Source organism: Aulostomus chinensis, chromosome 20 (assembly GCF_037954235.1).
Source record: "Aulostomus chinensis isolate RoL2024-O1b breed Wild chromosome 20, RoL_Achi_v1.0, whole genome shotgun sequence".
NCBI lineage: Eukaryota > Metazoa > Chordata > Actinopteri > Syngnathiformes > Aulostomidae > Aulostomus > Aulostomus chinensis.
In genome coordinates this window covers 9,836,559-9,863,160 of record NC_141339.1, presented here as the reverse complement: position 1 = coordinate 9,863,160, position 26,602 = coordinate 9,836,559, and the positions used below count along the sequence as shown (strand labels likewise).

General features: G+C 40.7%; 2 protein-coding genes across 23 annotated transcripts in view; one reads left to right on the top strand and one right to left on the bottom strand.

Moving 5' to 3' along the window:
* The window catches only part of ptprk (protein tyrosine phosphatase receptor type K), a 120,670-nt gene extending 116,068 nt beyond the window's left edge, over positions 1-4,602 (top strand). For 11 of the 19 annotated variants that reach the window (XM_086190436.1, XM_086190437.1, XM_086190438.1 and 8 more), the window contains 6 exons: positions 98-115; positions 696-827; positions 917-1,042; positions 1,177-1,340; positions 1,520-1,655; positions 1,735-4,602. In XM_086190436.1, the coding sequence (XP_086046562.1) occupies positions 98-115; positions 696-827; positions 917-1,042; positions 1,177-1,340; positions 1,520-1,655; positions 1,735-1,788 (630 nt within the window). In that variant the 3' untranslated portion in view covers positions 1,789-4,602. The remainder of the gene's footprint in view (positions 1-97; positions 116-695; positions 828-916; positions 1,043-1,176; positions 1,341-1,519; positions 1,656-1,734) is intronic. The other 8 variants (XM_086190448.1, XM_086190447.1, XM_086190445.1 and 5 more) reach the window with 1 other exon arrangement.
* A 2,786-nt stretch (positions 4,603-7,388) lies between these two features.
* dlgap2b (discs, large (Drosophila) homolog-associated protein 2b) overlaps positions 7,389-26,602 on the bottom strand; it is a 118,407-nt gene continuing 99,193 nt past the window's right edge. For all 4 annotated transcript variants that reach the window (XM_086190646.1, XM_086190641.1, XM_086190642.1 and 1 more), the window contains 6 exons: positions 24,200-24,558; positions 21,971-22,056; positions 21,434-21,840; positions 20,487-20,578; positions 18,665-18,817; positions 7,389-16,015 (listed from right to left, as the gene is read on the bottom strand). In XM_086190646.1, the coding sequence (XP_086046772.1) occupies positions 15,800-16,015; positions 18,665-18,817; positions 20,487-20,578; positions 21,434-21,840; positions 21,971-22,056; positions 24,200-24,558 (1,313 nt within the window). In that variant the 3' untranslated portion in view covers positions 7,389-15,799. The remainder of the gene's footprint in view (positions 16,016-18,664; positions 18,818-20,486; positions 20,579-21,433; positions 21,841-21,970; positions 22,057-24,199; positions 24,559-26,602) is intronic.

The window sequence follows — 26,602 nt, the reverse complement described above, 5'->3', positions numbered from 1 at the left end:
CCTGGCTTCTCTCAGAACAAAAATTGTGATCAAATCTGATGGATTTCAGTCCAAGTTTAGTTAGGTTAAACTTTCCTTTGGCCTCTCTCTAACCAAGCTGTCAGAAGAGTTCCAGGTAATGGAATTTTACTTCAAATCTCCAATACTGGATTTGTTTCATGGCTTCGGTGTCTTTTTCCGCCACCTGGTTCATGTTTAGCAAAGCCATTTACACCCAGACCCCCCCAAACCTGACCCTGACCCTCACATTAATGTCATTCACACCCATACTGCACATCAGCTGCTGCATAGTTTCATTAAAATGAAAGTTGAGCTCAGTTCACTGTCAGTTTGGTCGGTTTATGATGTACAAGTACAGGTGTTTCCTGACACACACTGAAGTGAACTGACCCCACTAAATGTAGTTGTAGTTGTGCATTCGTAGAAGCAACGCATGCCCCTTGACCATTGCATGATCATGTGACCATCTTTGTATCAAGTGTGCTCCTTGTCCTGCTCTGCTTGGCTGCTTGTGTGTGTGTGTGTGTGTGTGTGTGTGTGTGTGTGTGTGTGTGTGTGTGTGTGTGTGTGTGTGTGTGTGTGTGTGTGAAAGGTTGTCTTCATCTTACAGTCTGTCCTCCAGTCTTCTAATAAATACACCACTAAATCTTATGGATGGATGAGCTGACATCACTTCTGTTGTCTGTCTCCTTCAGAGCTACAGACAGCCCGCTGCCTTCATCGTCACCCAGCATCCTTTGCCAAACACAGTTAAAGACTTCTGGCGTTTAGTTTATGACTACGGATGCACCAGTCTGGTGATGCTGAATGAGATTGACCTTGCTCAGGTACTGCACATTCACCGTCTCATCATGCCATAATATGATATTGATTTAAAAATGTACTTAACTATATTTCAATGTGTTTATGTATGCAGGGTTGTCCCCAATACTGGCCGGAAGAGGGCATGTTGCGTTACGGGCCAGTCCAGGTGGAATGTATGTCCTGCTCCATGGACTGTGATATCATCAGCAGGCTCTTTAGAGTCTGCAACCTCACCAGGGTTAGCACAAACATACACGCACACATACACACACACACACACACACACATATATACTGTATGTATATACACAAACACTCTTAAACCAACTTTTTCATCAATTTTATATCTACTGTTTGTTTTTTTATACGCCAGCCTCAGGAAGGCTACTTGATGGTCCGTCAGTTCCAGTACTTGGGCTGGGCGGGACACAGAGAAGTCCCGGCCTCCAAACGTTCCTTCCTCAAGCTGATCCTGCAGGTCGACCAGTGGCAGCGTGAGGGAGAGGAGGGAGAAGGAAGAACCATAGTCCACTGCTTGTGAGTACACACCAGACGCACTACAGGATTCTCTTTGTTAGATTCTTTCATTGAGCCCTCCCAAAAGCCCAGATAAGAATGATGCCACTCTGTCTGACGCATTCACTGAGAACCAGAAGAAAAATAAATCTCCCTCATTCTGACACATACATCTCTGTTACATTCATGTGTGCTTAAAGAAATGGAGGCGGGCGTAGTGGAGTGTTCTGTGCCAGCAGCATCGTGTGTGAGATGGCCAAGAGGCAGAGTGTGGTCGACGTCTTCCACGCTGTCAAGACCTTGAGAAACAGCAAACCCAACATGGTGGACACTCCGGTGAGTCAGAGAGAGAGAGGATAACCTGAATACATTTACTTGCTTAAAATACTAACATTTTATTTGTACGTGTGTGCAGGAGCAGTACCGGTTCTGCTACGACCTGGCGCTGGAGTTCATTGAGTCCTCCTAAACAAAGGAGAGAAAGGGAAGGGGAAGTGGAGGACAGCATCTTTTCACTTCCCATGTGCTTGATCCTTTACTCTTGCTTGGTCCCACCTCCCCTCTGTGGCGGCCATTCTTAAGCATCTGGTTTGCGTCCCCACAAATGGCTCGAGCGAAATTGGCATTTAGCAGGAAGTGTGCTGCTGCGGAGGCTTGCAGTAGAGGAGCAGATGTTACCTCCTTTATGCTTATTGTACAGCGTTTAGAGTGCCAGCTGGCCCCTGTATGTTTTGGGCCACATGTATGTTTGTCTCCCACCACAGCTCCCTCCATGGACTTGCCTCCTGCTGTTTGAGCTGCAGTACTCCATGTGAACTCTAGGTGTCTCCCTTCCCTTTGCAAGCTGCAACCACAGCTTTTGATGAACTGCAAGTTTAGGTTTTTAGCAGCCCCAACATCCCACGCTAATTTCTGAGTAACTGAACAGTTGGGCATTTCATCCTAGTGAAACAGAAAGGTACAGTCTGGCGATACTCTGTGAATGCGTCTGGTTTTGTCCTTCAGCAGCCTCACCCCCATGTTATGTTTCAGGTCATTTCAGAGATTCAGAAGCTAAGTATTTAATAGCCGTTAGGAACCCATTGTACACTGGTTACATACGATGGAGAGCAGAAGACAGAGTCAGCAAAGTAGTGTCTGGAAAAGAAGACTGACAATGAAGCCGAACGTTTACATGGGGATTATTAGACATTTAGATGTTTTTTTGTTTTTTAATGAAATCATGAAGTGGCAACTTGTAGGATTTTCACTAAAATGTATATGTTAAAACAAAGTGTGATGTTATTCTTTATGTTGATTTTCTCTGCTTTTGTAGCATCGATAGGCCTTTTTCACAGCAGCCATGTTGCCATATCAAAGCAGAACCATGGTGTTGTTCTGTTAGCCTGCACAGACCAGAACCTGGCTCAGCTGAATGGAACAGGGCCCCCTGTGCAGTGACATGCCAACACGGCATCTGTAAAAAGGGCCTCTTACTGATCTACTGGAGAGATGTTTTGAAGTCTCCTTCGAAATTGTGAAATCGAACACAGGATTTTCTTCTTTTTTTTTAGCCATGTGACATTCGTTGTGTCATGTTTAATTCAGGGCTGGGCCCAATGCACTTTCAATTCAGCCAATTCTCAAATGGAAACATTTTCAAAACTCGAACATGAGCAGATTTCAGGTACGAGGCCTATTTTTGGAAATAATCGGGAATAAAAATAAACGCGTACTCGCTCCATTTCTGTTTGAATGGAATTGGAAGTGAACTGACCCCAGGCTTCATTTGTTTTGTGCACTGGTGGCCGACACTTTTCTCTTTCTATTATTATAATTTTGTAGCTGATGTTTATTCATAAGCCAAAGACTTTGTGTAAATATGTCTATATGGATAAAGCACATTGTTTGTATTTATTGTTTGTTTACTTGCATTGCTTGTAAGAACAATCATTCTTCACTCCATGTTTACTCTACCACCGCCAGCGTTTCTTAAACTGTGGGTTGGGGACACGAAATGGGCCCGCTTAGAGTATAAGAATGATTTAATGAGCCTGTAACGAGTCCCGAGGTGGGACTCTACATCTGCTCGGTTTAGGTCCATGAAGAAACGTTTAAGAAGCCCTGATCAAAGCTGTATATTCAAGCATTAGCAGTAGCTTTTCAGTATTTAGGTGGAGCTCAGTAGTATTGTCTTGTTTTCACTTAATGAATCAATGTGATGTTGCCGTGGTTTCTTTGTGTACAAGCCCATCGCTCTGTTTGTTTGTGGTCAGTAGAACATCAGTGCATTTACATGCACGGGAGTATTTCGGATAATAGCTCCTATCCCTCTTAACGTCTTTAGTCGGGATAAGCTGTTTATCTCCATCCTCATATCCTGCTAAATATTATCCCTTAACACACACGCAAACACACACACACACACACATGCAGACGTAGCGGTGCAAAGAAGCTTAATGAGTGAAACATGTAGGACTGTAAAACAAAACATTTATTGTGCCTATTCATTTGAATTTCCTGGTTGGAAGCATTTTAACTGCATCTTCGTCAAGGCTTTGTTGAACTGTTCTCATGGATGATAAGTACCTTTTGGGCCATCATTCAGTGTGTTTTACTCATCAGAAGGCTTCCTCTCACGTGGCTCGAGAGGCTTGCTGGACAAAATGTGTCTCTGTTTTGCACAAATATCGTTCAGAAAAAAAAAAGAAGCTATATATTGTAAATAAAATGTCAGCGGTTACACTTGGTTGGAAACCAAGTAGCCCAGGTGTGCTGTTAAGGATTGTAGATAGACTATCATGAGGTTCTATTGTTGGACAAACAGTAGAGATGTACTTGATGGATGGCATGTTACAAGATTGGTTCTGTTTGTTGTTAAAGATTGTACTCCAGAAGATGTACAAAAAAACAATTTCAAACTTTGATGTCACAATCACATGGATTTTTATTCCGCTGGTAGAACTTCAATTTTCATTTCATTTCTCCAGATTTATAGTCTGACAGCGACAGAACGGAGCAGGCCATAATCATGTGGAGTTAATTTAGACACACGACAGTGATGATGGGAGTTTCCCAGAATTTAAATACGTCCACATTTTTTTGACACACAACCGTGGAGAAAATCATGACAACATCCCCACCATCCCTCCCTCATAGATTTCATCATGGCCCCGAAGAACAGTGAGGGAAAGTTGGTGTGCGGGTAAAAGGCCAGTCAGAATATAGAGTTGATATTCATGGTTCATAATTATTCTTGTCTGTAATGTTTGGCTTCTTTGCTGTAATAAAGACCACTTCTTTAATTAAATTTGTCGTCTGTTGCCTCAAAGTTGAAAGGATGGAGAAACAACCCGTTGATGATGTTGCGTTTACACATCATAAACTCATTCATCGATGCTGAATACACCTCCTCTTTGTCTCAGTTCACTTCCTCAGTCACGGTTACTGAGCTCACCTGCATGGCTGATTAGAGCGTTCAACTATCACTTGTGAAAATAACGGCGGAGGAAGTTCTCAAGATAAAAGCAGCACCGTGCAAGTTAAAGACATCCATGTTTTGCAAATCAAGTGTTAATGTTTATCAGAAGTGCACCACTCAAACAAGCCTTCACTTCAATTCTAGCAAACAACTGTTTCTGCCATTTTGGACTGATAACCTCAGAAGAGAAATGTGTGGAGTCTCCATGTTCTCCCTGTTCCTGCTTGGGTTCTCTCTGGTACTCCAGCTTCCTCCCCCAGTCCAAAGACATCAAGAGGGGACGAGGCTGATTGATACTCTAAATTGACTGTAGGTGTGACTGTGAGTGTGAATGGTTGTCTGTCTCTATGTGTTGGCCCTGTGATGGACTGGTGACCCGTCCAGGGTGAACCCCACCTCTCGCTCGTAGACACTGGGATAGGCTCCAGCCCCCCGCGACCCTTGATAGGATAAGTGGAAGAAGATGGATGGATGGATAACATTTTATATCTAGATGGTCAATGTTACCATGACATCATAATGTTCTTTAAAAACACTTGCATCTGAGGGAAGAAAGTGATGTTCCTGATAGATGCCGTCTGTAATGATTTCAGTTCAAAAGTTCTGACCCTTCTTTTCATAAAGTCGGTTGTGTTGGATTTGACACAACTCCAAATTTCTGTGTATTACACAGATAAAGTAGAAGAAGACTCCCTCCAGCACAACATGTGCTTAAGTGACAGCTCCCCCGTCTCATTAGTTTTGTTGCGGCTGTGAGGACGGCACAATTAATCAGCACACAATTGATTGAGTTTAATGTCGTCGTAAACTCTGACTCAAGGTTTAATCAGCCAGAGTAATTGAAAACACCTTTACTGCTGTTGTGTAGTGACAGGATTGTTTTACCAGGAGTTGTTGTGTGGGGATCTTTGAAACTCTTCAATGAAGGAATTAAACGAAAGATGAAGATAATGAGATTTTAAAGAAGAAATGATATGCCCTCATCCATGTTCCAATATTGAGCAGCAGGCACTCAAGTGGTTATAATGCTTTAAAGGCCTTTCATTTTATGAGGGCTTGGAATTGGATTTTTTATGCCACAATCTTCCTATCGACAAGAGTTGTGGGAGAAGCTCTCATGTTAGTAGTAGTTTTTTTTTTTTTTATACAGATTAAGTTCGTGGTGGTAGTGAACTACCACTGACCTGCGGGTGTGTGGTCACAAAACATACATTTTTCACAGCTAACGTTTGTCTTCGATCCACCAAGTATGCAGGTATAATTGCAAGAAAATCAGAATCAACATTAAAGTTATGGTGTGAAACAAAAGAGAAATCTATTATGACCCAAACACTTGTTCCATCTACCACGCGTCCTCGTAGCACCTGTTACATTCATTTTATGTACTCAACACCTTTTCCATCTACCACGCGTCCTCGTAGCACCTGTTACATTCATTTTATGTACTCTTAACACATGTTCCATCTACCACGTGTCCTCGTAGCACCTGTTACATTCATTTTATGTACTCTTAACACATGTTCCATCTCTAACACGTCTGCATAGCACCTGTTGCATTCATTTTATGTACTCTTAACACCTGTTCCATCTACCACGCGTCCTCGTAGCACCTGTTACATTCATTTTATGTACTCTTAACACCTGTTCCATCTACCACGCGTCCTCGTAGCACCTGTTACATTCATTTTATGTACTCTTAACACATGTTCCATCTCTAACATGTCTGTGTAGCACCTGTTGCATTCATTTTATGTACTCTTAACACCTGTTCCATCTACCACGTGTCCTTGTAGCACCTGTTACATTCATTTTATGTACTCTTAACACATGTTCCATCTCTAACACGTCTGCGTAGCACCTGTTGCATTCATTTTATGTACTCTAAACACCTGTTCCATCTACCACGCACCCTTGTAACACCTGTTCCATTCATTTTATGTACTCTTAACACTTGTTCCATCTACCACGCATCCTCGTAACACCTGTTACATTCATTTTATGTACTCTTAACACATGTTCCATCTCTAACGCGTCCTCGTAACACCTGTTACATCTATAATTCCCTGTCAGCACTTGCTGTATGCACATTAAATAGTGTACAATATGTCCTCCTAAGACCTGTTACATCTATAAATTCCTGTCAGCATCTGTTTTATATATAACATGTCGTCCTAATACGGTTATGTCCAGGCCCTCTTTTTTGTCTTGCAGACAGGAAGCAATCCCTGACAGCCATTTATAACTGTTTGCTCCAGACATCCATTGTGTAATCTAGTAACTGTCAATCATTCAGCTTTACAAAGACTTAATATTAACAGAGGTACACAATCGATGTCAGGAGAAAGGAGTCAGGCTGTGCTTCCTGCCTGTAGAACTACAGGGAGTGGTTGAGAGATCCTTACGGAAAGCATTTCATACGAACATTTTACGAATTTTAAACCCTTGGCATTTGAAAATGAACTTGAGAAGCTAAGAACTGAATTATTCATTGTTCTCTTACGTGGTGCAGTATTTCTAAAAAAAAAAAGAATTTAGACACGCAGCTGCATTTTAAACTTATTTGAAGGAGGGGGAGAAAAAGGTATGTGGAATCTCACAATCATCCTGTTTTCTTCAAAAAGTTTAATTTGCATAATTATTTACAACAGATGGTTGAGAGCAGTACTTAGAAGAGGCAAAAAATATAGTGAACCACATTGATAAAGCAGGAAAATAAAACTATAAATTGTTGAAACAATTTTGAAACCTTGCAGTTAGAAAAGAAAGTTTACAATTTGTTATAGATGAACAAATCTAGAAATGATACTTCCAGCTTAACTTAATCATACAAACACAACTGAGAATGCTGCAATATTGAACAGCAATGAAACACTAAATAATACATTCATTATCACAATCCTGCATGCTATCTGAAGATCTCGTAAAATAATGTCGACAAAGGAACGTTAAACAACAAAAACATGGTTAAGCGCAGAAAATAGTTCCATTTAAATTAGGCATATATTATATATTTATATATGTATATTTCTGTACAAATACTGAATATTTGGCATTATATTTATCGTCATTATTGATATCTAACAATTCAAAATAGTTTTAAGATAACCACAAACCTTTTTTTATGCTATCAAATGTTTCTCATGTCACATTCCAAACCCATAGAGGCCTTTTTTTTCTACCCACAGCCACAACACGATACACTTCTTCACCAAAGGCAAACGACATTGTGACTGCTCTCTCCCCTCATAAAACCATGACACCCAAATATCCATAGTGGGAAATTTTTGTTCTTTCAAATTCTGGTGCAACTGTAATCCTGTGTCCTGGATGTGGTGCGACGGCGCAGAGATAAGCAGTCGTACATTAGAAAGCGATACAGATTTTCCTTTTTTTCTAATTCCAATGACAAAAGTAATAATAACACGATAAAAAAAGTAATTGGACTTGACTACGATGACGCCAAGACTGAGAAGAATATTCAATATTTTGGGAAATGCCATTACTGTCTTCTTCAAAAAGTTTGGATATTTGATTTTGATTGCTTAAATGATGGCGTGGTGATCATTTGTCAATGTAATAATTAAAAAAAATCTAACTATTTTTATAATCAAATGTTTCAGTCTTTATTTCGAGCAAAATTATTAAAAAAAAAAAAGATTCTGTTGTGCTTCCAGAATCTTAAATATCAGGATTTGTTGTTTTGTTATTTTGTGTGTCACTATGGGCTCTAGGAGCTTGTGAGGAGTATTTTTCGACATATTCTTGACATTTTAAAGACTTACAGATTCATCTGTTATTGAAAAGAAAATTCCAAAATTCAGCAGATTGGTTCAATTATAGCTCAATTATAGTCCTATGAAGTCATATTTTACTGAGGGTCTATGTTTTTGGCCAATGAATCTATCATCTTACTAATCGTGACCACAAATAACGTTTCCCAAAATCTTAACTGCAGCAGATCAACAACCACACGTACACACGGCGTGACGCTGCTGAGATGATGAAGTCAACCATCTAAATTAAGCTTATTGCTTGGAGAGCAGATAGATGATCGTCAAGCCCGGTATTTATGACAACACCTCTGCTCAGTCCTGTGTCTTCAAACACGCTTTATGAGAAGAGAGAGCAAAAAATAGAAAGACATCTTTGCAGTGCAACTGTATCAGAGACAAGGAGAAAAGCTTCCTGTGAAAATCAATGGAGTCCGGAAAGAAAACCTGGAGACCCAAATACAGGAATCTCAGGGCTCTAGCACGACGATACGCCACAACACTGCTGTTGTGGTGTGTGTGTGTGTGTGTGTGTGTGTGTGTGTGTGTGAGTGTGTGTGTGTGTGTGTGTGTGTGTGTGTGTGCACATTTGATGCTTCTGCTGTGCACCGATTGTCAGCATAACAAAAATAAAAAGAAGAAAAAAGATGAATCTATTCAGCACCCATACAGACTTCTCTGAGTTTTTCTTCTCGATTTTTATTTTCTGTTCAGCGATGTAATCGGTGCTGTGACAAATGTGGCTTGACAGGGAAATGTGACCCTGGAAAAGCAACTGATCAGATCCATTTGAATATTTTATTACTGAAAGGAACCTTCCCTTTATAACGTTTGTAATATCAGCATAGAATATCTGGCGATGGCGGATGAGCTGAACGCGTTGGTGTCAGATGAGAGCATCAGCACATGTTTTTGCTCCTGTAACGTAAAGCGCATCGTGCTGACGGAGCTCTGAAAATGAGAGGTGGTCTGCTCCAGGGCCTGCAGCCCCACTGCTGCATAGTACACAGGCATGACAAAGTGTTCCTGCGGAGATTACAACCGCTCCTACAACATGTTTGCTAAAACACCACACCGTGAGGTAAATAGCTGCAGGTGACCCTGCCTGTCCATCATTGTTTGAAATACTATTGCACTTTTTTTGGCTGTCAAGCTTTTTTTCGGTCTCCAGATTTGGTCAAGACGGCAATAAAGAAATCAATAAAGAAATAAAGAAAAAGAAAAAGTATATATGTATATATGAACTAGCTGATTAGAAAATAATGTAGTCTCTGAATCGAGAGTGACTGAGATGTGATATCCTTAAAATTTCCACCTTGTTTGAAATCTGTTTGAATCCATTTATGCATGAATGAGAAATCATAGTGAATAAATGGTACGAACCAAATACTTAGAAACAGGATGTTCACCCTCTGACATCCTCTAAACTTGTGCTCAAGTTTACTAAAGTTTGGATCAGTAACATAAATATAACTTTTAAAATCCTGCAGTCTGACCCAGTCTAGTTTCCAGCCCTTTGTAATGGTATTACAGACAAACCTGCATTCAAAGAGTCTGTTCACATACCTCAACTACAAACATTCACATCTTATGAGCATCAAACTGTAAGGCACCTGAGGAATTGTCATGTACATAGTTGCCAGACTCCGAAGCCCCTCATAGCAAGGTGGGAATATAGAAGAAACACATTATATTTGGGTTTCACCAGAGGAAAACGGTACCATGATTATAGAGTAGCCCAGCATGGTACCACTAAAGAATGTTATGTCGCTGTGACAGCTCAAAACAGCAGCTGATGCCCCTGCGACGTCACTGATGGTGCAAAATCATCTCACGTGACTTTATTTGTTCATTCAAGCCTGTGAGGTTCACTGCTGACAATAAATCAGCGTTAATCCTCATTGTTCTACTGTCCCGTCCCTGGACCAGGAACAGTAAATCAGTGTTTAATGTGCTAATCAGTACTTATTATCACGACTTTTAGATGTCATCTGCTTCTGCATGGAAATAGCAACTTCCTAGAAAACATGAAGCTACAAACAGAAAAACATCTGTTCTGAGTAGGTAGTTTTTGTCTGTGAGAAGTAAAAGAGATTTGCATGACTTTCAGTCAGGTGGAAGAGCAGTCAGTAAAGTAGCCCAGTGTCAACTGTTGTCATGATGTAAGGACGGAGAATTTTGTCCCTCTGACGGTTTAAAAAAAAAAAAGACAAAGAAAAAAAAAGAGAGAGACGACACAAATTTTCATGGATGTTGAGTGTAACAAACGGAGAGTGGCTGGCCAAGTCTTGATGAATGAATCACAGTGCTGTGGGATCGTGGAACCTCACCATGTTTAGCTGGATGTTCCTTTTACATCTTGAAGCGATTCGTCTTTTAAAAAGTTGATTTTGCATCTCAGCCACTCAAAAAAAAGCAATCTTGAGCTCAAGAGAACTTTTTTCCCTCCTGTATCACTTCATTCAGGAAGAGCCAGCCATGTACGTGTGACCGGAAGCTAATGGCGACAGTACAAAAATGTCTGTTTATATGCTAGCAGTTGTTCGAGGACCGTGATTACTGATGACACAGCTGGATAAAAAAGACTTGAATTATACTTGATGATGTACGTGACAGTTTAAAAACAGATGTTTTGGGGCAGTTAAGCTGATTTTTTGTTGCTGCAGCGGTTGTTAGCCATCGTAAGCTTCGAGCTACGAAAACGCGGCTGGCGTTTTCTGCATGCTGGAGACACGGAGAAGTAAAAAAGAAAAATCTCTCTGAGCTCAAGACACATATTTGTGAGTACTTGAAAAGCCAAAAGTACTTTTTGGATTATGTACCGCTCGAATAAATGTTTTCTTCTTTAAATTAAGTTTAAATGAACTTGGAGCTGTACAGTAAGATGAGCTCTATCTTCTCCAACTAGGGTGCCAGAAAGTACATTTAAAGTAAAAGGAGCATGTTACTTTTAGTGAAAGACATGCTGTTGAGCAGATAAGGAGAATAATTTTAAATAAATTGGACTCAAATTGGATCCTTGGTACTCGGGACTTATTCTAGTAGAAGTGATCCAAAATAGAACATATTCAAGCAAGCAATTTACAGGAAATGAAATTAGAAGGAACTCGAAGATGAAAAAGATTAATGAGCTGAGATGATGGCAATAATCAGACCTTCTAGTCTAAAAAAGGGTAATCAGAGGGAATCAGCCAGCATCTGCTCACCTTTGAAATCTGTCGTCATGTTGGAGGTGAAGTCCCTCGAGTGAAAAGAGAAAAATTTAAGAAATGACTGGACGTAAAATAAAGCCCTTGTCATGTTATCAGTTTTTTATATCTTAAATGCTATGAAACTATAGGTGACGGTGCGCACACTCAAAAATAGAGGTATGACACCAAAACAGTTTTGCAGTGACTGGTACATTTTTGAAGGATCTTCCTTCAGTGGTACATCTACTTCAAAAGTAAAGTACTGGTCTTTCAGAGGCGAGTAGCGTGACCGTTGACTTAAAACAGGTACCGAGTGAGTTGAAGGGTACACACACCTACCTCTATTTTTGAGTGTGAGTGCGTGAGCCTGAATGTTGGCATTCCAATTGTGGCTCACAGGGACATTAAGTTGAATTAACTATTGTATTATTATTTGAATAAGTCATATTAATTGATTCAACTGGAAATCTAGATTATACACATACTTAGAAAGACACTTCTGTATGTCAACACTCAATCACACATCTCTTCCTCATGTGAAAACCTTAAAACGCAGTAAAGCTCAAAGCCCTCTGTTGTTCTTGTTTCACTCAAAAACCAACAAAAACACAACGGCACACCCTTAAATTATTTTAACAAACTTACTGAGCATCTTCTTTCAATAGGAGTTGGGTTTTCCATATCCGCTCATGGTTTGTTTTTTGTTTTTTTTTACTTTTTTGCATTGTTAGGGGCTCTACATTCGTGTATTGGTTAAGGCGGTCTGGTAAAAAATGATACAGATTTAGCACTGACGCACACAAGTCCCAAAGAAAAACACTCAGCTACTCTCCAGACGCGTGCAAGCAGAATGAACCCGTCATATATTCATCTGGCGGCCTCGTACCGGCTGCCCTTCATAAACATGGTTTGAATTAGCAGGGGTTGGATTCACACCAGCGTGTATTTCCAATGTCAGGGAAAGATTTCATGGACAGTTCAGTGACTCGCTATAGCAGTCTGCCCTCAGCTCAATTGGGCATATTTGACTTGAAGGTGGGTGGAATGTCAAAGCCTGTAATACAACCCTTTTCATGTTAGATTTGTGAAAGCTTGAAAAACGCAGGAAGCGCTCATAAACAGGCTGCATTCCATTTAGGTTGTAGCTCTCTGCTGTTGTGCAGGTTTACCGACAGATCTTTTCCTGCTTGGACAAGAAAAACATATGAAAAGGGTCTCTCTCTCTCTCTCTTTCTCTCTCTCTCTCTCTCTCTCTCTGTCTCTCTCTCTCTCTCTCATTCAATAGTAAACACCCCTGACTTCTTCTTTGCATGTGAGTAAAACCTTCTCCTCATTTAGCATTGCAAAGATGATCTTTTCTATAGTCACAATCTAGCACACGTCACTGGAGAGACAATGGGCACCATATTAATAAATCTCTGTTTAAAAAGTCCTTGAGTATATGTGTGTGTGCACATAGGACTGGTAGGTAAAGGACAACAGTTTCAGAGTAAAAAGCAGCACCATTTACTATAGTAACTGAATATTGTTAAAGTGTCATTTGCACCTGTCTTTCCTAGACTATATGAGCAGATCAAAGTAACAACACAAGTGTTTCCATTATGTCCGATGGTGTGTGAAATGGTCTGTTAGCTAAGAAACACCCCGTAATCACCGTCAACTCAACCCACAATTGTCTGAGCTATTAATATACTAAATGTATACTGTAGATTGTGATGTTGTTTTTATGATAGTCTAAGTAGAATCAAAAGTGTTAGAATACCACAATATTTGAATTACGTGCGGCTTTGGAAAGAAATGAAAAATAAAACTCAAGGTGCAATTCATGAGTATAGAGAACCATGGAAATCTGTAGTAAATTCTCCATTTCTGTCCTTGCAATTCAACTGCAACATTATCACATGAGCTTCATAAACTACATTTCCCTTGGAAATACAAACATGAATATTATAAGGCGCAAAAATGCATTGTTTGATACAGTCTCCTCCTCCAGGCTGCAGTCCTTTTGTTTAATAATTCTGATTTTTTTTTTTCTGCGATGGAAATGTATCCAGCAGCAAATAACATGTATATCCTAAAAAAAGTGTCGAGTCCTACGAGGAATGGTGGAACATGGATGAGAATGAATGCTATTTTCACATCTCGGTCAGCAACACTGGTCAGCAGCAGCTGCGTGCCTGGTTAAAGAAAGTTTTACCGCTGGAAGGGAAGCATGGAGCAGAGTTGTCAAACATACCCCCCCTCAGTTTTGACTGGAAATTAGCAAACTGGTCACCCCCTGTATAAGGTGTAATCCACCTCTATAGAAAAATAGCAATTCTTCTCCAATAAGATACATTTCTGTGGAAAACACAGAAACACATCACCGAAGTCACATTGTGACTCTACAGAGGATGCTTTAGCCCAAGACCACTGTTGCTGGTGAGAGACTTTAGAAAAGTTGCACTTTGTGTTTCCCTTTGAATGCGGCAAGTAAAGCTTGACCCTTACTCACAGTGGGGCGATGGCACCGGTACACAACGAGAGGTGGAACAGGAAAGCAAATGAGTTCATGACTTAAAGCAGCTACTAAGACCTTTCAGTTAGTGTTGACTTGGGTGACCCCCTCTGGCCAAACGGCAGTGTTTCTCAGGATGAGGATGACAACTTTTCTCATGAGGAGCACCACTGCCTCATGTTGTAAAGATTTTGATGCGCCCGGTTAGAACGGACAGAATGCAAGGATGTGAGCTAGGATACCTTTTGTTTTGGAAGCGAGTGAAAGAAGGACACAGTGCATTGGTTTGCATGACGTCGCGTATTGAATTGAAGTGACACTTGACACAAAAAGAGTACTTTGTCTTAAAAATATTGAGAAACAGGTAACTTGGGCTCAAATTGTTCACTGTTGCATCACTCGTCTGACTCTACAATACAGAGAGAGCCAGCCATGCGTAATTTGAATTAGCTTGAAGCTAATGTCGCTCCAAGGGCACCGCTAAACAACAAACCTGTCCAAAAATGTCAGTTACAAATGCTCAAGCCTTTTACCTGGTGCGATCCACGTTCTCTTTATCCAGCCATACACACAATAATACACAAATACATTTGAACAATGAAAAAAAAAAAAACAGAAAAACAGAAAAACCAATCATAACCCACTACCATGACAAAGGACCAAACTGGAGGGGTTACATTGATTTTAGCAAATTGTTTGTGGATCACTGAGGGTACAGCAGGATAAAGAGGATGTGGATAATACCGGACAATAAACTGATATTTTTAGACAGTTTTGTTGTTGAACATAGTTGGTGGCTATGGCTACAAGCTAATTTATATGTAACTGGCTCTTCCTGCTTTCTGGAGTCAGAAAGATTTGATGCAGCGGTGAAAAAAAAAAATTTAGCTCAAGAGACCCAAATCTGAGGCGAAACACACTTTTTTGGGCGTAGTATCACTTTAACATTTAATTTAAGTACTGATATATTAAGTGGAACATAACAGCTGAGCTTCTAGTAGAAATGGTGAATCTGACGTGCGATGGTCTTCTTTGATTGTTTAGAGGCATCAGTATTGGTGCATTAATGGAACCAGTTAAGAGTCCTAGCAGCTGCTTCAGTACTGAGGGAAATGTATACGAGGGGGAATAGCAGCTCATTCTCATGGTACAGAATCTATGGGGTTAAAGCTACACTGGGCCTCCTTAAAAGTTACTGGCTCCAGATGGCAAAGACATCTGACGGAAAGCGGTTTGACCTTACAAAACATAAGATGATGCCAGGGCAAAGAGGCGACATGTCTAATTTTTGTTGTTGTTTTCGTTTCTCAAATGTTTGACGTATGACATCAAGGTTGCTTGAATTTTGAGGTTAGGGATGTTCTCCCAGGAGCAGCGGCACGCTGTCATGTACGCTGACATGGAGGATGCATTTCCAGCTAAAGTCAGAGCCCAGAGTAGCTTTAATAGGGACAACCCAGAGAATGGCGACATGATGACGTGGAAGATGGTGACAGCAGAAGGAGGCTGGATGTGACGCCACGAGCTGGTGTTGGGTGGAGCTGAAGATGACTCAGTGGACCTCAAAGCCTCGTCTGGGCTTCAGGTATATAGATCTCGATGCTGTCGGCCCTCTCGGTGGCTGAGTTCTGTCTGAAGGAAGCTGCTCTCTTTGCAGCCATGAGGCGTCTGCGGGCTTCCTGACGCTGGCGATCCTGAAGGTCCAGAGAGCGTTCCCGCATCACACCGCCACGTCCCCGAGCTGGCCTCTTCGACAGAGGTGGCGGCCACTTCCGCTCCTGAAGATGGGAAATGACACACTTTAACAATAATGGCAAAGCTTGTTGCTAAGCAATAACAGAAGAAGCGGATTCAGAGGTCAAAACTCAAGGATCTGGAACGCTGTGAAATATTAATCCCGATGATGAACATGTACTTAATGAAGACACAGGAGAAAATCTGGTATACTTCCTTATTCATTTCATATTTCTCACAGCTTGATGTTAAAGGACGTTTCTTCCATTGCTGGGTGTCAAGGGTTGCATTAGCTACACTTGGTGTCTGACGGGCCACCTCAGATGCTCAAAGTGATCAAATCTAATCTGGCATCGCTTTACTTTATTTTAGCTTATTTCATTTTTTATTCAAGCTCTCACTGATTTGCACTTCTTAAACCCATAAGGCCCAATGCTGTAAAAAAAAAAAATATACCAAGGCGGTGTTTTTCTTTCCCTCTTTTCTTTCCTTCTTTTTCTCCTTCAGTCCTTTGGGTGTAATGCTACTGGTCACTTGGTTGTATTGTTTGTATATATATGTTTATTGCTTTAATGGGGTCTTATTTCCTTTTGCCAACTGTACAATTGTCTCAGAAGAATGTCCAACGTACCCAGGTTGCTAAGAAGAGATCTGAATGGAAGGTCAAGTTTCAAAAGTGTCAGGCAAATAAAATTGGAGCGTGAGGCCGATCGCACCTCAATCAGCAACTCACACCTGTAGTGTACTTTAAATGATGTGAAGATTCTAATATTAATGTCCTCTGTCATAGCAGCCCTTCTTCATAGCAGAATATACTTTACTAGATTGAATTAATCCCCATTTACTAAATGATCGTGAATTATCAGCAGAAAAAAGAATCACACACTGATGTTTTTGTTTCAGTTTTACATTGCATGTTTGAATATTGCAGCTTTGCATGATGTAATTTGGAGGACAAGTGGGACACAGAGAAGCAGATGAAATACTGTCAATTTGTTTGGAAACCTACAGGAAGTTATAAATGGAAAAGAATAGTTTGGTTTGGTTGTTTAGTTTACCTTATATAAAGGGCTCTTACAGACATTAATACATAAGCAAAAACAATAAGACTCTTATTACATGTTAATGACACTGTAATTGTAATAGGATTCCAGTTAAACATGTTTGTTAATCAAAAGACTAAAATTAATGTATAGAAAAAGTCATAGCCAGACCTTTATTATGCATTCATGAGCCGTTGACTATGCACTTATTAACAGGTAATTAGGCACTTTCGCTGGGTCAAATTGAGAACGTTCCTTATTAAAGTTAATAGAGCCTTTATTATGTATTAATTAACATTTATCACAGCTTCTATGCATGTATCACTGCATGTGAGATCAATTACAACAGCAAACACAAGACACTAAATCTTCCACCCCAAACCGGCAATTCCACCCAAACACAAACAAGAAGTATGAAAGCAAGATCTAACGGTCTATGCGCACGAAATGAAATAAAGCAGAAAAAAAAAACACATTTGTTTTAGGGATGGGCAGTTTTTGGGGGGATTGTTAAAGTAAATACATAAATGCATGAGTTCATGATGCAATTATTTACAATTACAGTCTTAACAACATATAATATGCGGGACAGAATGGGGCCTTTTTACTTAATAATTAATACTTATTAAAAGCACCATAATATGAAGCATTACATTAAAATGAACAGTTCTCATGTTCTCATTTGGACTCTTGGAATTGCCCATTTGCTGCCTAAATGTAAGGAGCAGTGGGAGGAAGCTGGGAGAATGTAAACTGCCTTATGTGATCTGGAGATTGGTTGCTTGAACAGATACGGTGCAGCCGGAACATTACCCTGTGAAAGCATTTCTCCAAGTGACCTACAAATCTGAAAACACTGATGTAAAATAGCTTTTTAATGCAAAGTAAGCTTCAGCAGCGGAATAAAAGTGAAGCAGGCGTGAAGGAGACGAGCACAAGATGGAGCATCTGTGTTGCTGTCAGGGATTCATGGAGCTTGCAATGTGCCTGCTGGAGGTAAATAACTTCCTTACAACTGTAGCATGAAGGGAATTATCCAAGTCGCGCCCTGAAGGAGCTTTAAAACTCATTACCATCTGAATCTGATCATTGTAGCTAGTTTATCAACAAGCGCATTCGTATGTCATCAATGTCTAAATCTTGTTACAAATGTCAGACAAGTTTAGGGTTTGACATTCCTCCATGCACACTCTACTCCCTTTTTTTTTAAAGAATATTTTGTTTTATTGAATCCAGCCACTTTCTCACTCACATGCTCATTCCACTGTTGTTGGTTCTTAATGTTGTTACTGAAGGAAAGGTTCGCTCATTCTGGGGAAAGACAGCATGGTCTTAAAAAGCTGAGGGACCTGAGCACCTTCACAACTTCCTGTTTATGCCTGCAGCACCCGTGTATGCGTCTGTGTTCCAACACTGCACAGTTGCTTATTAACTCCATTAGTGTGCATGAATGTTCACGATGTACAAATTTACCTTACTGGATGCAATTAGTCACCATGACCGATCGGATTAGACTGATAAAACAAGTTGTTTCCGGCCCACAGCTAGTGACGTTACCTCCTTAAACTGAGGTACACATCAGTAACCTCTTGTCGGTCATTAAAATGAGTGGAATGTTGTTGGTTTTAAGTTATTACTATGAGGTTGTACCTTCTTCTCTGGGCTCTCAACCAGCTGCCACTGGTTGCTCTTGATCAGCTGGAGCTCATCAAACTTGGCAGTGACGTCATCGATGGAAAGCTGCAAGAGGTCCCAGAATCCAGCCAGGTCCTGAGATGTGGGTCTGGGCATGGCACTGGGGTCCTGGAGGACAGACAGGGGAACAACAATGGAAGGGAGGATTTGCTTTCTGTTCGTTAAACTTCTATGATACATTTATACATAATAATAATAATATAATAAATTTGAAATAATTGAAAAATCAGAATTTTGTGTTTGAACTACATATCTTGAATATTAAGGAAATATTCTTTTTGCGCTTCCAAAAAAAACGTCCGAAAATCTTGTGTATTTATATTCACAAGTGTTCATGAAATGTATGATGTGTCTATATTTATACAATATGTTCCAAATGAATATGCAGCAATATCATGCATACTTGGTTTTGTTTCTCTTCTTTTTCATTCCATTTTCCCTCGTCTTCTTATTTTTAATTATTCGTATCAATCTACTTATTATTATTGGTACACTTCCACTGAGCATTATAATCAGAGTTATTTAAAAAAATAGCGTAAGCATGAACTACGACTACAAGATACATGCCAACAAATGCTGTGAACCCCTGCACTCCTCCAATAATGTATGAAAAATATTTTCACACCACTGGGAGGCAGTGCAGCACCAACATTGATTCCTAATTCCACTGATAAAAGACAGTTTTTTATGTCCATCCTTTGAATTGCTTTTATTAAATGTTCGTAAGTGCAGAGTGGGTCTGTCAATAGTACTACAGTTTAAATGAAACTATTTTTGTATGATTAGTGATGAGTAAGTAACAGAGTGGAAAAGACACACTGTGTGGGCTCAGAATGGTTTGTGTTTGTGTGAACACAGCCATGTCCCCGTCACCATCGACGACAAATGCAGAGCGAGTGTGGTGGCAGACCAAAAAAAAAGGTCTATAAAGGCAAACTTTAAAGCAGGTTTGGAGCTATTTATAGACATCGTGCAGTTCATCGTTGGTCCAGCAGGGAAATATAGAATCGCTCGGATCAAACACATCTGAAAGCTCCAGGCAATCTAAGGCTTGTCACTACCAATGTGAGACTTAATTCATCATTCCATTATCTGTGAGGAGAGATGGAGAGATGCAGCCCCAAATCATACAAAAGAGAACGATGTGTTGATTGAAAACACATGCGCGCACGCACGCACGCACACACACACACACGCACACACACACACACACATAATAAGAGGGTGAAAGCAGGCAGATTTCAACCACCTCCACAAGGTTTTGCATTTCATTAAGAAAATTAGCTTTGCTTCAAAAAGGTGTGATTAAATGCCTGCCAGACTCCTTCTACTGTATCTCTACAAACATTCCCCGCTTATGACACAACCTTCTCCTGATTTATGCTGACTCTCTGTGTAAAACAAAAAATAGAAAGGTATGAAGTGCCAGTTCATATGACATGAGGGCTAAACAGTAAGACAGATTGGCAGCCTATTATTCAAACTCTGAGATCCCATTCAAAGTCCTGCCTTGCTGCATTAATGGATGGCCTTGATACAGGTAGTGCTTCCTATTGGAATTCCCCTTTCGTTTACTGAGGGCTCGATAGAGGCTGAGGGAGTGCTTCACTATTGATCTCTGCGGTCTATTTCTGGAAGGTGAACAAGTGCAGAGTCAGAGCGCGCACCTTCTAAGAGCTCAAAGAGAGAGCGAGAGAGGACCGTCAACACCTTTACCCCTGATCCAGTGTTTCTTTTAAGAGAAGCATGTTCACCACCCTACGGTGTGGTCACTCACCAGATTCTGCTGACAGAGCCAGTAAAACTGCTGAAACTTTTGAGACATCAGGAGCTGAGCGCTTCCCACTGCACTCCGGATTTTTCCTAGAACTTGTGGACAAATGGGAGGAGAGAGAGAGAGAGAGAGAGAGAGTGAGAGAGAGAGAAAGAGAGAGAGAGAGTGAGAGAGAGAGAGAAAGAGAGAGAGAGAGAGAGAGAGAGAGAGAGAGAGACAGAGAGAGATGAACAGCTTGGAAAATGCCAACATTTTGAGCCTTGTATGTCTTTCAGTCTTTCATAATAACCCAATCTGCTCAATAAATGTCCGTCACGATTCAGTGTTTTCAACATGGCAGCCAATACTGTTCACTCAGACACCAGATTTCTATTTAAGTCAAGTCAAGTCAATGTAATTTGTATAGCGCCAAATCACAACAAAAGTTATCAAAGGTATTTATTTTTTGATTTTAAAGGAGGTAATACGCTTATAGATACCCCTCTGTTCTCTGGGTGCACTGTGGAGCTCCAGTCCTCCACGTGATGGCTTGTTAGCTTCGCCGCAATGAATGCTAATACTGGGGCAGTGGATGAAGATGTCTTCAAATACACTTTTTCTTTACTTTTTGTACTTTTCAACAGTTTCTTCAGAGTGAATGTTAAGCATAACCTCAGTTCTATTCATGCAGACTGTTGAGGGGGAACCTGGTGTGGGGGCTGGAACTCAGCAATGCATGCAAGAGAGGAGAGAAGGTATCTATTTCTTTGTTTGGCTTTAAAAATGATGAAAACTGAGTGTATTTTCTAAATTGTGTGAGTTTGTTTAATGTTTTATATCCTGAAACAGGAGTGGTGTGGATGTGCTGCATAATTTAAGAGGGGGACAACGGCTTTATATCGCATATCCTTCAAGTTTTGACATCAGACAACAACCTCTGACAACAGTGTAGTCTCCCTCAGGACACTTACTTTCCTCTGACAAGTCATGCTCCTCTGCCTCTCTCTCCATCTCTTTGCACCAGCTCTCCATCCGTTTGGTCTCGTTATGAAGTAGCTGCATAAACCAGCTGCCGTCCCTACGAAGGGGAGACACTCGACCTGTCTCGGTGGACTCCAGGCTGGGTTCAACCAGCCAGGGTTCAGGCTGTGGGCTGGGGGGCCCACTAGAAGGCCGGTAGTCCTCCCTGTAACTGAACAGGCCCTGTGTGCGAACCGTACGGATGGCCCCATACTGTGTAGGGGTGCTGGGCTCAGAGTGGCGACCAAAAGCACCACCGAACTGCAGGCCTTTGTCTTCCATGCAGGGAAAGCCCTCCAGCTCCATGTCTGCTTGAACAGCAGTGGTCACACTGTTGGAGCGCTTGAATCTCCCATGCCTGGAACACCAGAAGTCTGACATTAACGCTGGTCTACAAACATGAGGACACTTCTCAGGTAAAAAAGGCAAACTGGGTCAACATCACAAAAAGTAAAAACTTGGATTTCCTCTGTGTGTGTGCCACATACCGTTTTTGATCCTCCACCTGGATACCTATAGAATGAAACTGAGGAAGGCCTTTCGTTTCAGTCTCAGAGTCCGTCACAGTTTCCACCTGGTAAATACACACAACAGAGGTCGTCATTCAAATGCACACACAATTATACGCATAAAACGAGCAGTTTAGCATTTCAAAAGTCATTTACATTTTTGTCTCTCAGCAAATTGTTACAGCAAATTCCTCAAACATGCTCTTCGTTTCCTGACAAATGTTTAAAAGCACGTGTTATAAGCAAAGCTCTCGGAAAATCAGAGTAGTTGACAATCAGAACAAATGACACAAGGTCACAGGTTGTAAGAATGAATTCTAGAGAACACAAGCCAGTAAAAATCATACAGAAGGATGAAAGGTGTTAGGAAAACAATACGGTGCTTTTACCCAGAGAGTTTTAGAACCCAGACCAGTACCACCATGCTAAACTAGAGATGGTTGTCACGTCTTCATTACAGGATTTAAAGCACAAACCAGCTCAGCCATGTGTAAATCTGCTTCCCTGTTCCAGTAGTGTCAACTTTAAAAAGGTGGAACACATTTTCTTGGACACAGTGTTTAATTGTCCAAGAGACTGTCAAAGAAATCGGACATTTAGCACCTTTTTATTTCACTGCAGAACTACTTAGTCAGTTCTGAGTGGCAATGTGACAGTTGCTAATGGTGTGGAAAAGGACCCACAACAACTGGTTCAAAGAAAGGAGAGGCAATTCAGCAGACCTCATAACGAAAACTACATGGACTAAAACTAGCAGTGCACTAAATAATTTTGTTAACTGGAACGGAAATAAAGATGACTTTTTTGAAACACAAAGGCTGGTTTTTGTTTGGCCTGTAGTTTCTCTACAGGGTGAGATTTTAAAGGAGTCGTTCCAAAATGGGACAAAGGAATTCATTTGATCTTTTTTTTCAGCTTCATTACATTCAGACTTTCCCCATAAGAAAAAGAGGAACAAATAAACGAAAAAAAAAACAACTAAAAGTCAATACTTATAAAATTAACTCACAGACTCAATGAAAGCAAAACTCATGAAATCATGTAATGTAATGTAATGTACTGTAATGTACTGTGAGGGTTATGTTCACTCTGACATTGCGAAAGGTCGACAAGTGATACTGCACGTTGGATATTGTTGTTGGAATTTGGATACGGAGGCAAATATAGAGCGCTTGTCATGTAACCATTCACAGTAATGCAATGGAAACAGCTACTAGCATTAAAGTAATACTTCATCCCAATATCATCATTTATTTATCAATTTTTCACATTTAAATATCTTTAATTCATAGAGATTTTTTTTCCCCTCCTTATTGCCTTCTGAGTGAATGTAGAATTCAGAAAACACTGGCTAATGGAGACTGACTTCTAATGACAGCACAATGGTACAAAACAACTGAGATACATCGTCAGTAAAACTCTGTTTGATCAATCCTGTGCAATGATTTTTGCAAAAAAACAAGCAAAATAACACTTTTGGCGCTGTACTCTACAGTTTGACTTTCACCGTGTGTGTGTGTGTGTGTGTGTGTGTGTGTGTGTGTGTGTGTGTGTGTGTGTGTGTGTGTGTGTATGAATTTGTGCATTCTGCTTCCTGGTGTTACGCTGCACATCAAAGCACCCAGCAGCAGCGTCCTTGCCCACGCTTGAACCATTGGATTCTAACTGAACGCACACGCTGGTCATGCTAATTCTGTGGTGGGAGGAGCCATCACTCTTTCAGTTAGGGAGTTGTTGTTTTTTTTCTCAAATCAAAGTGTTTGTTGAACACTGAGCGTAAGGCTGGACAAAGAAGACTGAAGATTCTACTGGTTAATATGTTTGAGAGTTTGTTAGCTGATATTTGTGCCGTTTTGCTCTTGTCAAATACTAACTTAAAGCAACAAACATGACGTGAGTGTTTTCTTAATTATGGATACACATGGATGTTATGCAGGGGGAAAACATCTGGATGAATTACATCTAGAATCAGCCACTGATAAATAACTGATAAACAAGTTATATTTGAGTGACAAACTCACTTTAAACCCTTTCATTGTAGTGTCCTCTGATAAAAACCATTGCTAAAACTGATTTTACTGTGACAGAAGAGTTTATGGAGCCTGTATTTGTAAAAAAAACCAATCTGAAAGCAATGATTTGTTCAGTACAAAGAAGAAAAGATGATCATACTTGGTATATGAGAAGAAGTGAGTTCCATGCTCTTACTTGTATCCCAATAGAGGAACGTGGGGTTTTGAGGTACTCCTCAGCCTTGGACACCAACACTGCTTTGTCGCATGTCTGGACGGAACTGTGGCTGCCCAACGATGCATGCCTCTTGCCTGCTGCTGATTCCATGGCCATGGTAACTGCCTTGGTGCTATCCAGACTGTCTGTGGAGCTGTAGATGGGACGGCCCAGACTATCCGTGGTCCACAGACCTCCTCGTGGGTGCCTGCCTTCCTGGTAGGCATCTTGGGTGGACTCTGTGCTGCTCTGGGCTGTCACAGAGATAAGAGGCTTGGTGGTGGTGCGCGGGGGCACAGGAGGTGGAGTCTTCTTGTAACTAGGAGGATATGATACCGCTGGATAGCACAAGCAGGATGACAGGACGAGGACAAGGCAAGACAAGGGTAGAGGATAAATAAAAATGTGAAAATGAAAAATGTGGCCAAAAGCTGACAAGGGCCAAGTGCTGCAGTACACCATTATCACACAGTGTTGTGTGATAGAAGAGCATGATGGGCATCGGTGCCCCTAAGCAAGGGAAATGTCAGTAAGTTAGTGATGTCGTCCAGTAAGGTGAAAAGCAGCAGCTGTACGACATGTCTCAGGGTCTCGTGGAAGTGCAATGGGTTATGAGCGAGGTTTACTACAGCTGAGGATGATAACAGCAATAAACATTTCAAAAAGTTTTTTTTTTTTAGAAATGTTGTCGGTGAATTTATTGCTAATAAGCCTGAAAAGAAACACTGAAACTTCTACCCCCTTCACACTGCATGTACACAGGTACACGTACAACAGATGTTTTAAACTCGAGTAAAACATAACAAAGCTTAAAAAGCTGACTGACCCCATCACCACTGCAAATAGGCGAGGAGTTGCCCCTCTGGGTTTATTTGTTTTTTTTGTCACAAACTATAACAAAACATTGAACTCTTCAATATCCAACCAAAGGTTAGCGACACATGTTTTTGGCCCCACAGGGAAATAAGTTGTATTTGATTGAATGTACCAGTGAGGGCACCCCACACACGCATACACACGCATGGTCATTAGCTGCGCCCTCTCTGAAAAAAACGCAGAGAAGGGTACAGGCAGTAGTGCAGTAATGGCTTTGTTATTTTTCATCCCAGCTAAGTGTGTGTGCATGTGTGTGTGTGTGCGTGTGCGCATCTGTATTTTACAATTTTTTTCTCCTTCTTCATGTACAAATTAAATGAAACAGAACCCAAATTCTGCAAATAAAAACCAAACCCTGGGTTTGCTGAAACGTTGCGCCTCTTTGACACATTTAGTCGACGCACTGGTAAATAAGTAGAGCAGCGTGGAGGGAGGTCAGCGAAGGCGTTTCCGGTTCTGTGTCCTACAGTACATCAGGTCAAAGTTCAACGCTTCCCACACTGTGTCGTAATGCCATCATATCAAACTGGATAAGAATGCTCTTAAAAGTCACACCATGGATCATGAACTTAAACTATTCTAACAAGTGTAAGACTTAGTTATGAACTGATAATGTGTTTTAGATGCGATTAATATTTCTTAAACCCAATGGAACATGCAAATCTAAATGAGAAACAGAGAGCAGCTCTGTCTGACTTAGAGTAATTAAGATATTTCCACTTTAAGATATCGCGCAGATGAACTTGCCAACTAATTTGAAAATGATTTTTGTGCCAAAATCTGAAACAAAAAAAAAAGTATTATTCCAGAAGATGTTCTTTGCATAACAGTAACAAAGTGAATACTTCAAATTGTGACCTCGTATTTGTCACAAAGAATAATGTTTCCATCTCATTATGTTGTGTTAAGATAGTTGTGGGTCGCCTCCTGAAACACACATTAATATGAACAGGTGGAGGCAGAGCTCCAAACACCAACCAACACACACGCACGCACATGCACACACACATACACACACACACACACACACACACACACACACACACACAAACATGCTACCTACTTTGGATTATAGGTAATTAAGAGCAATAGGAAGTAAGAAACCACAGGGAACTCTGTTAAGCTAAATCCAGTCACAGACTTGACTTCCTTCCAACTTGAAGGGGCTGCAGCTCTGCAAGACACGGTGGGTGGATGCTGAACTGAAGAGAGGCTCAGGCAGGATGCAACTCCACACCTTCTATTTTTACATATTCTATAAATGTGACTTCCATTCACAGGTACATGTTTCGGAACACATCTAAGGTGAAAAATAGGCGGTGGAGGAAAAGAATCTTGTGTCATATTTGATCAGCACCGCCCGGTGTTATTTGAGTATTGAGAGCTGGTCATCTTGCCCTTGATAAACCTCATTTAGTGAACTACAAAGTACAATGTTATAAACATACATAAAGCCTAAAAAAAAAACTGATATACTGATTTTGAGCAAGACTGCCTCTCGTTCTG